The sequence below is a fragment of the Zerene cesonia genome, chromosome 3 (assembly GCF_012273895.1).
Source record: "Zerene cesonia ecotype Mississippi chromosome 3, Zerene_cesonia_1.1, whole genome shotgun sequence".
Classification (NCBI taxonomy): Eukaryota; Metazoa; Arthropoda; class Insecta; order Lepidoptera; family Pieridae; genus Zerene; species Zerene cesonia.
The window spans coordinates 4,406,700-4,418,183 of NC_052104.1; the positions used below are offsets into that span (position 1 = coordinate 4,406,700).

At 32.1% G+C, this 11,484-nt stretch overlaps 1 protein-coding gene across 1 annotated transcript; it reads left to right on the top strand.

The window, feature by feature from the left end:
- The first annotated feature begins 317 nt into the window (after positions 1-317).
- On the top strand, positions 318-4,666 carry LOC119836544 (trans-Golgi network integral membrane protein 1-like). Its single transcript, XM_038361924.1, has 4 exons — positions 318-1,482; positions 1,827-1,970; positions 3,120-3,256; positions 3,511-4,666. The coding sequence occupies exons 1-4, from the start codon at positions 531-533 to the stop codon at positions 3,646-3,648; spliced, it is 1,371 nt and encodes a 456-aa protein (XP_038217852.1). The 5' UTR covers positions 318-530; the 3' UTR covers positions 3,649-4,666.
- The last annotated feature ends 6,818 nt before the right edge of the window (positions 4,667-11,484 follow it).

Sequence of the window (11,484 nt, forward strand, 5' to 3'; positions counted from 1 at the left end):
GTTCTTGGTCTTGGTCTTGCAAAAACGCGAGAACAAGACCAAGACTGCAAGACCAAGACTGAATTTGGGCAACACTAAATGTAATGTCTTTGTTACGCTTATGGTAACTTAATTTATAACAACGTCCTGATTCTTTTGACTCGCATTTTTTTTTGCTATCGTTACTTTTACGGCTTAATTCAAACCTCATGTAAGTATATAAGATCCTAGTATGCTGTGAAAATTATTTTTTTTATCTTGACTAGTATTGACTTTTTCAATGTCTAACGTACGTAGTGTATTACTTACTCTGTGGTTCTGCGTCATCTGTCAAATGTCATATGATTGTAATTTGGATTCCGGTTTCTGGGTTGTGACTTGTGCATGCATGCAATATTTTATACAAGGAGTCTATTAAAAGAACTAGATGCATTGACTATTCATTTCCATCTTACAAACACTACAATTTATTTATGTAACGATAATTGTGTTAAGTGAACGTATACGTTTCGAAGATTGTTCTCTGTACAAACAGTAACAATTGTTAAAACATGTCTTCAAACGGGATTGTTTTGGTTCTTGTAAGTATATTCTATATTGGACTAGGACTTCCTGTGAGTAACACAAACCACACACAAGTTATTTCGGGTATTGAAAATGATGTACTTAATTTGGCGAATAGCTGTGAAAACTTGTTTTTAGTAGAAATGATGAAAAACAAGATGGAAAACTGTAAATTAATCAGTAAAAATTCAACAAAAACAGATTACGAATGTAAAATGTTTTATGATATAAACAATCAATTATGTACTGCATTCGGACGATCGGAAGTGGATTTAGAAGGAAATTTTAATGCCAAAATGAGTATCACTCAGAACATTGAAACAATATGTGAAGATGCGAAAAAGTGGAAACCTACAACAGTGTACAAACAGGAGTTGGAAAATTTGTTCAACAAGTTTTCATTATGCTTGCAAGTTTGCAATGTTGACGGCATGGTTAGTGAAGATTCAAACTTTTTCTGTAAGTATTATAAATGGGGTTCAGAGATATTGTTTAGGCAAGCAAATGCTGCAACACATTCAAGTAGTGTGGTTGTTCCAACAAGTTATGACAGTAAATCTGAAGTTAAACCTGTTGTTTCCGAAACAACGAAAAATATTGGTAGTTCTCAAAAAACCAACATAGAACCACAAGTGAAAGAAATGAAGCAGTCTGAGCAATCAACAAAATCAGCCACCAGACCATCTCCAATTGAACCTGTGCTCCTCGAAGTATCAAAGGATATTTCAGCATTGCAAAAACCCGAAGTTAGAGAAAATAATGATGATAAATCAGTTCCTCCTTCATCTAAGAGTGAATCTCAAAAACCTGTAGAAGAACCTGCCTTGAAATCACCTCCTGAAAAGGAAAATCAAGAGAAACCTGTTATTGAAAATCCCAAACCAGATGTGCCTCATGATCTTGTTGACGAAACTGACAATGATATGGAAAATGACTTTGGTAAGTTTTCATATTGAATTTTCAAAATTTTCAACAATTTTTGTTATAATAATTTTTAGTTTAGATTACCACTACATTTATTGGTGCATTATGTATATATAAATATGTTTGTTATTTTAACTTAAAGTTAAAATATTGGTAAGATTTATATAATATGTAAGATTGAAGTTCCTTTATCTAGAGTCAATGTTCTCCTTTCATCATGTTGGGAATGTTGGTTAATAAAAGTCTGTAACATACTTCTGACAGTTCTAATTGTTATTAAATAGTAGCTGAGAAATCTTCAGTTTAAGTGAGTTTGATATTTGTTATTTATTTGAGTTCATTGATGTTTTTTATTTCAGGACCTGGTGAACCTTTTTCTGATCAAGAGAACATGGATGAGGAAATGAATGCAGACCCAAAAATTGAAACACAAAAATCAAAAGAAAATGAAAACATAAATAAACTACCCCTTACATCATTTAATGTTGATATCGGACAAAGAGGTATAATTGTTTTGTCTAATATTTGTAACTATTTCATACAGTTTTAAATCATTTAAATTATTTTGAACTGAATATATAGTTGCTTTGCATACATTATTTTAGTTTTATGCTGATTTATTAAAATAATGATCCAGCAAGCATTCATACAAAGGGATCCAATTTGGAAGTGCACAGTGGTATATCATATATATAACACGTAAATGTTAATTCAAATGTAACCCTCCAACCCTAAAAGGATGTCTATTACTACATAAGAAATAGTTGTTATCTATTGTTTTATATACTTTCATACTTGAAAATTAATTTCTTTTAAGGAATCATATATTAAAATGAAACAGAATTTAATCCAACCTAGCCATCAAACTGAAATTATTTGAGCATCATTGTGCGTAGTATATTGATACAAATGTAAAGTTAATTTGGCTGAAGGTAAATGAATAATTAAAATCAATGTTTGTACAAGTGAATTTGAAACATTGCCTTTGACGCTAGTGTGACATCATCATAATGCTCTAAACATGGCTGGATTATAAAAGATTCTCTGAAATTGCAACTGTATAACTACTAATTGTTACAAATAATATTCCTTACAATTTAATGTATTATTTTTTTAGTAGATTATAATCAATTGATATGAATCTTACATTGTCAATTGGACAATCTATAGAACGGGTTACCTATGTAAGGTTTGGATTATTTAAAATCTACACAATTATAGGATAACAGAATAGCACAGTTTGCTTGTAACTTGCCCCCTAACTTAACAGAAAAAATTATTCTTGGCATGATACATAACTGGTAATGTTCCGCCACATGTACTTACAAACTACATTGCCCAACTACGATAGTAACATTATTTTCATAGTGTAAAATATACATTCACTAGCTGAATCCCGCGGTTTCACCCGCGTAAGTCTATATCCCGTAGGAATATCGGGATAAAATTCAATTGCTTATGTGTTGTTCCAGTTGTCCAGCTATCTACATACCAAATTTCTTTGCAATCGGTTCAGTAGTTTTGCGTAATTCACATTTATAATATTAGTAGGATAGGTAGTGATTATTATATGTTGACAATATGTATATGTTATTTATAATTGAAATAGTCATTGGAATAATTTTTTTTTAAATGTGTAATTTTGTTAACAGAAATGGTATATCCTAACACAATTCAGGATACATTTGTAGAGGAAGATGACCACTTCTTCCCATTCTTCTTGACAACAGTTGTTCTCGTTGGGCTCTTGTACGTTTTGTACCATAATAAGAGTAAAGTCACTAAAGTGGTGAGTATAATTATGAAATCTAAAACTTAAAAATGATTTGTAATTCATCAAATAATTTCATTAATTTACTAAGAATTATTACCATGTACTCATCCTACCTAGCCCTTAGTATAGTGGTTAATGTGTGAGTGTAGAACTGATGGGTATTGGGTTCGATTTTCGGTAGGGATAAAAAAATGTCTTGGTCTGGCAAGACACAGAAGGCTGATCACCTACTTGTCCATAAAGAAAATCAAATTTTGTTTATTTTACAGATTTTGGGTTTGATAGTAGAAGGCAGGCAATCAAATCGTAGAAGGAACAGCCGAGGCCACGCCTACAAGCGCTTAGACACTCTCGAACAAGCTATGAGCACTAGCAGTACAGCACCACCCAGCAAAATCATATACTGAATGCATTCGTTTAAACAGTTTTACTACCAGCATCTGAAAATTTAATAATTATGTACTATACAGTATTCTATGTCTGATTTACTGTGAATGAAACTTTTAGAATGCATATTTCCTGTTTACTATCGAGGAGCATTACTGATTATCAGTTACATTATGTTTTATAATTATTGTGTTTATAAATTACTATAATATTTTCTCGGCTCATGCTAGGCAATGGTATTTAACTCATAGATATTATATTTATTAAATTGGCAACTGTACTATTATTTTTAATTTTAGGATTAATAAAATATTCATAATTTATGTGATAAATCAAACTGAATGCCTGATGAACATTAATTTTTGGTATAACGCAACAATTTTTTTATTGTATCTTTCTAGTCTTAATTCCATTTTACATTGCATATAACTTAATACAGTGCGTCTTTTGAATTGAAATTTATGATTATCAACTATCTATTACACTTGGCAATGAATTAGTACGAAATAAGAAGTACAATATATTATATGTAGTAGAGGTTATTAGTAAACATTTTTCTCTTTATACTCAATGATATAACTATTGTTGTGTGATTTTAGTATTTATTTATTGTTTTTTTTATGATTGAGAACAAAATTTAAGGTGATGTGGATCTCCGTAGTTATTCCGTTTTATTATAAGTTAAGTTATCACAGTTCTGAAATTCATAATCAATATTTGGTGTAACAAATATTGTTGTGGAAATAAACTCTTTTGTAAATTTATTGCTCTTGTCTAAGAGTGAATAATATTTACATATTATTAATAGTTATAAACTAGTAGATGCTGTTCAAAATTATTTTGTAATCCAAGTAGCCATAGTTATAGGTGTAATATTAAGGATTTCTTTGCTTAGTTCTTTTGATTTTGTGTCCTGAGATTCAGTTCATTTCAAAATTGTAATTTTAGTGTAAACTAGAGCTTAAAGCAACGTTAAGTATATAATATTTTATGTTTCTACCTATTTGTACTTCTATTCACAATAAAGATTCGAATACATGTCGTTTATTTCTATCTAATGTACATCGACAACATTTTAGATTCATTGTTAGTTCACGAGTAGCTAAAATTATAATTGTTAGCTGGGATATCATATTTTATCATAACTATTATATATCTACTAGGTACTATAAGTGATTATCATAGGTTCGTCTCTGATAACGTGGTTTAAAATTTTGCCGTAGATGCCAACTAGTATCTAGGCGAAGATTTGCATTCATAATGACATGTCAGACATAGGCTATATAAAGGTCACTAGGTTTCCCCCTACTTGTGACTCTCCGAGTCTTATAGAGAAAATGGTAGCTGCAATGAAACGAAGGGTTGTATTGCAAAACTTAAATGTCGTTCGTTGCGGCACAGATTATTAAATGATTTTGACCGAACTTTGCTACCAGGCAGAGATTGCTGTTAAACAATAAGGCTGTTTGTTGTTTCTGTCTAAGTTTGTGCAATAAAATATTATAAATAAATAAATAAAGTCGTTATAACGCCCAACTTCATAGCTACAGGGAAATAACAACATCTAGTCAAATTAAACAAATGCAAGTTTAGCAGTCCTACCGCACCGCATTGTGATGACTTCTATGAAGCACGGTATTAGGCCACTGCGCCCTCTAGTCGCGGTCTCACGAACTAGCAACTTACCAAGCGACAAACCAGTTGCCGGTTGGGATGTTTTGGCCTTTAGGTAAAATTTATCTTATCTGTAGATACTTAATAGTAATGTTGCACGTATTGATAATTCGATAGATATATAGATATGTTCCAACTTAGCTACAGCATAGACAAATCAAAACTGAAAAGCGCAGGTAACAAATAGTTTTATCTGCAGCTTTAATTGGAAAAAATAATTATCATAAAAAATTACTAGTTTAACTAATTTCATATTATCAAATCTTTTTCTATTTTTTTTATCACCTATTATTCTACCATAGCCGATGATTGCGCGGACGTGCGCTCAATTATTTCCCGTGATTCCTTCAATGTTCCAACAACTAATTACGCACGTTCATTTGCAATGATAGCCGTTCACTGACATATAAGCCATCTACCCTATCGTGATAGCTTCTACGTGATTGTCTCTAAGCTGCCGTCGTTGTCTATTGTGAGGAGAACCCTTAAGAAAATTTTTAGCATTTACTGTAGCGCCCTCTTGTATACAGTTATAAAACTCTTAAAAATATCCTTGTAAATTGCAATCACGGCAACAAAGACATTTTGTTTTCAGCTAAAATACTTAGATGTCACTTCCACACCTTTTTCAATTTTTAAGTGTGAACAATTCGTCACATAAGTTTAAAATCACTTATAATACTAATATAATATTTAGATGGCTAAAATTCAAATTAGCGGAGTCGACCATGCTTCGGCATGAATTGGGCCAGCTCGCACCGGGAAATTACCACACCCCCACAGAAAACCGTCGTGAAATAATAGCTTGCTATTGTGTTTCGTACGGTGAGTGGGGGAGCCGGAGGACTATTACCTTCTCTTAGCCCTTCCCAGTCCATTCCTTCTTTCCAGTCATCAATCCTTTCCTTATCTCTTATTCCTTAAAAGCAGGCAGCGCATTAGCAGAGGCACTACCTCTGTGCATGTTCATGGGTGGTGGTGATCACTTACCATTAGGCGAACCACCAGCTCAGTTGCCCGCTGCATTAAAATAAAATCTGCTTCCGACCGTAAAAATGACGAAGGTACCTGCAAAAGTTAAAGATGAAGAAATAAATGCTAAAAAACAATTATTATAGTCAAGTAACAATTGGTTTTAAAATCTTTTTAACCACATAAACAAAAATGCTATCCCTGGCACCGTAAATTTCAAAATATTAGAAAGCTTAGAGGCAAGTGCTCAGCTGTTAAAAAAAATCGAAGTGCATAGCTCACAAGTGGTAAGATGTGGTATTTTCTTTATAAGCGTGTTTAATATGCTTTACTAAAGGATGGTTGAGACTTGAGAATATACCTAACAATAGTTCTGTATGGACAGAACCGTATTATTTTATCGTAAAGGTTGTTTGCAGAACTCTTAAAATATATTCGTCAAAACAATTCACGTATGTACCTAGTGCTAGATGTCACACAGAGTAAAATTTCTAAGTACACGACGAAATGTTAAAAAATTGTTTATCTTATTGAAAATGACCGCCTCCTTGGTACAGTGGTTAACGCGTGAGCGTAGAACCGAGGGGTCCTGGGTTCAATTCCCGGTGGGGACGCACAAAAAAAAAATAATGTCTCGGTCTGGCAGGACACAGAAGGCTGATCACCTACTTGTCCCTAAGAGAATCGATCAGTGAAACGGATGTACATCATCTGCCCCATACCCCACTAGGGGACACGGGACTTCACACACTTATTGAAAATATCGACATCGATAGTATTTCCACAACACAACATATTTTTATAGCATAGAAAAGGTAGGTATTTAAAAAGCAGCTTTCAATTACCTTCATTAAAATTTTATAATGTAGATTTTTTTTTGTATTTTTCTGTTTATTCTATTTCTTCATTCCTTAGAAGTCCAGCGTCACATAGAGTCGGTCCATATTTGCCGCAGATACATTTAGCAAATTCTGTTAGCTTAATTATGAAGCTGTTTATGCGTACCAAATAATCTTAAAAGAGACTTAACCGAAAATCAGGATTTCATTTTGATTGTACAATTTATACTTATATCATGGTCCCCATTGTGGTATATAGACATGACTGTGGCTTATAGAAATTTATTTCCATCCTTATGAGTTTAAGTACGAATCATGTGACCCCGTTTAGGACGCCTTAATAAAAATAAATAGTGATGAAATCTTACAATACACAAAGAACTATACCGTATCAGATGAAAAACAATAGTGACCAAAGGATGAGAACCTTCATAACATTGCGGTCCTGAGAAAAACGGACAAAATTGTTTTTTGGTTCGGCGGACGGCTTAGACGATTTTATCGCCCTATGGGATTCATTGTCCGTGGGGACCTAAAATTATTATATTTATTTTTTTCGGCATTTTTCCCTATACGCACTTGGTGCAATAAAATCGTTATTTTGATAGTATAGAAAATGGTATTCGTAATCCACTGCATTCAAAATAATGTCTAGAGTATTCGGTCTAAAGAATTTTCCTCATGCTACATAACTAGGTACCAAAAAACATAATATAACTGCTTTGAATATTTTAATTCCGAGAGGAATAGGCATATACGCCTTTTATGTAAAAACTTTACAGGCCCAATACTCAGAATATATGTCGATTTGGAAGCTATTTGTGTAAGTATAATATAGGGTAATTGTGAATTAAATCGAATGGAGCCTGGTGCGGACCGTTATAAATTTTGAAGTAACGAAGGTCATGGGATTAAGGAGTGTTCGAGTTACATTGATCCAATGTTACGAACTATATAAATTGTAGATAATTTTAACATAGCACCGACGAAAACGAATCTTTCCTGATATTAAACTTTTAACTGGGTATATAACTATATGCCATGAGCCATTTAATAAATGAGAGTTGATAATGTTTATAGGTATGGGTACATTCTACTATGTATGTATCATTCAGATCTAAAAGAATCTTCGTTTACCTGTTCCTTCTATAAATATCTCGTATTTATTATTAAATTTTACTATTAAATTCGCCTAATCAAAATTTTATTTTAGAAGTACCAAGAGATCTTAATTTTTAGAAAACCAAAAAGTTATTTATACTTAATTAAAATTAGAGTATAGCGTTAATAACATTTAAAGATCTATCATATTATCAACTACCTATATAATTCATATGTATCATCAAGGTCAGTTACGAATATATGGGCGTAATAAAGTTATCGGAGCTATTTGATTATGGATCTGAGTTTTCTAAATTTTACTAAAGTACATTCTTGGTCTTTTAATTTTTTTTCTGGTTCTCTGTCATTTCATTTCTTTCACTACGTCTAATAAAACGAGTACCTACTAATTAACAGGCTCTGCAGGCATATTAGCATATGGTTCGAACTTCCAACCGACCCTCATTAGCGTGTTTGAGATCGTAATTAAAGAAGGTAGGATCTTTTTCAATTGCATGTGTAAACACTAAAAACATTTAGCAAATGTATGAAAACGTAATGGCCTGGCCGCGAAAATTACCATATAATATACTTATAGCAATTATTTCGCACTTGGCTGCGCGACGCAAGGGTATTCTCAGTAATAATTATCTATATCTATGTGTTTAGAGTTTTTGGGACTGTTGAATTGGATGAGTGAACACAACTGCGTTTATATGTCTAGCACCACGAAGTAGGTTCCTGTGAGAATAAACAATTAACAATTCGCGTTTTATGGAGTGCCGCAGGAGAGCTTTTAGCATTTACAGAAGAAATCGACGAATCGACATCATTTATCTTTATCTAAACTCATTGTTATCGACAGCTTGTTGTTATCAGTAAAGCTTCATTCTAGTGAACTACTCAAAAGGTTTTTCTCGAGTCAACTGATTTAATACATACGATATCTTAAACTTATCTGACGTAAGTTGGAGTATTTGTTCCTTTTACCCTTGTTAGAGTAGATAAGTATTTTTGTAGTCGGCAAAACCCTATTATATTTACATAAGACATACCTCTACAGAAAATGTTTTTAAGTAAAAATGTTAAAATTGCATGAATAGCAACCTGCCAAAGGCAGGTTCGTACGCATAATCGCTCTGGAACTTTCCAGAGTTTTTTTTAACTTTCCTTGCGATATTAATTTATATGTACTTATTTTATTTATTTATTTATTAACACTTTATTGTACAATACACATACAGTTATAAAAAACCAATAAATAATGTCTACTGTACAATTTGGCGGCCTTATCGCTTTGAAGCGATTTTTATTACAATTTAACAAGTTAAAAGTATTTATTTATTTTTTTGCAAATAATGCATTATGTTATAATGTTTGAAAAAGTTTTTTTCTCAGCCTCACGGCTTAAAAAGAGGGTGTGGAGTGTCTGACCATATTCTACACATCTCGTCACACATCTCATATACTACTCGATTCTTCTTCTCTAACTAACTTTCTAGAACATCGTAATATTCGGCAGCAGTCCTATAATCTCGTAGCGCGCGCAGACTCGAACGTGTTGCATATCAATGCCGAGTGAAGCTAGCGCAAGATGCGGTAATTCAAGGTGTTTCCAACCTTGTTTGAGCACTGTATTAAAAATTTATTCAGTGCGGCACAAGGTGTAACAATCCCGCATTAAAGCAGGTATAACAAAAAAACAATGAATAAATAGCACACCTTACATCTAATTATCACCTTCCTATACTAAACTCCCTCCCACATAACGCTCAAGTTTAACTTTTACCTTACCGCAGCAGAAGCGACAGAAGTTACAGGCCCTGTTTCGCACTCGGCGTATTGATATACAGTAGGCATAATAATTTGCCATCTCTATGTGTAATATACCGATTTTGTCGACATCTTTGTTGAAATTTTTTAATAATATGCGATACCCAACTAAAAAGCTTTTTTTCATATTGTTATAAATATTTGTAGGTTGATACTCAAATCACTATTATTTCCTATTATGGCTTAAGAATGAAGTAGACAATATCAAATACGATTTGAATCCATGGAATTAAAGATATTACAAGAGTAATGAGATAAATATTTAACATAATAAATCCGTACAATGCCGCCTTTTTTATTATTATTAACAAGGACTTACTTAACTGTATTTGATCGAGCAAAATGAAAATGTATTGGTAGAGTTGGTTTTTGGTCGAGGATAAAAATATGACCTCCGGTTTTATCTTTTAATGGACTTCAAATCAAACATCAATAAAATCTCTATGAATCTTGAAATCACATATCAGTGATAAAGCCGCATATTATATAATGTAATCATTTTTTTTGTGCAATATGGTTGTTTTCATTAATTTATGATTGCAATGGAGATACTTGGGAGATACGTTGTACAACACATACATATCTAAGTATGTATAACAACGCAAAGACCGATCATTGCTTTTAAGACTGTTTCATGGTCCATAAAATTCCCAAAGAACGGCATAGTATATAATTAAAACTCTTGGTAGAATTGTGTTGATGACTATAATGAGTTTAGTCATTTTAACATGATTCTAATTTTAAAAAACAACAACAACAAGCAATTAAATAGATACTTACAAATCAAACAATATAAAGGCCTGTCTGAAAACCTGAAAGTTGAGCGAGCGCTAACAAATATTTACATAAAAGCTTCAATCTATTATTATTCGTGCCTATTCCTGTTTTTTTCTTGAATACATTCTTATTTGTTAATTGTAAATTTTGTTTTTGTTCATTTATTTAATGATTACTAAACAATGGGTATTATCAGATTACCATCAATCTCATTGATATAAACCAGGTGACTCAAGAAGGAAAATATTTTGAATATTAAATAAATTTAAAATTAGAAATGTTTATTACGATATTTATACAATATATTTATCTAATATAATCCTATCAACATCTGTGCCTGTATTGGCATCTTATAGTATCAATTCTAGTATCCTTTGATTTTAGTTTATTTGCTGATCCTTAAACGATAGTATTGTGTTTTGATTTTCTTATATAAGCTGTTCATACAACGTATATCTTCTTTATAAATAGATCTAAGTCGCCAAGAAGATATATATTTAAGTAAAAAATAAACTTCCACTACCACAGATAGAGTAGATATAACAAAGACTTAACTGACATCACAACAACGTTTTGAAGATGAAACCACAATAAACTGAAAGACATCTGACCTTACCTTTCTATTTTTCATTTTTTCTTTTATTTAATTAATATTAATTT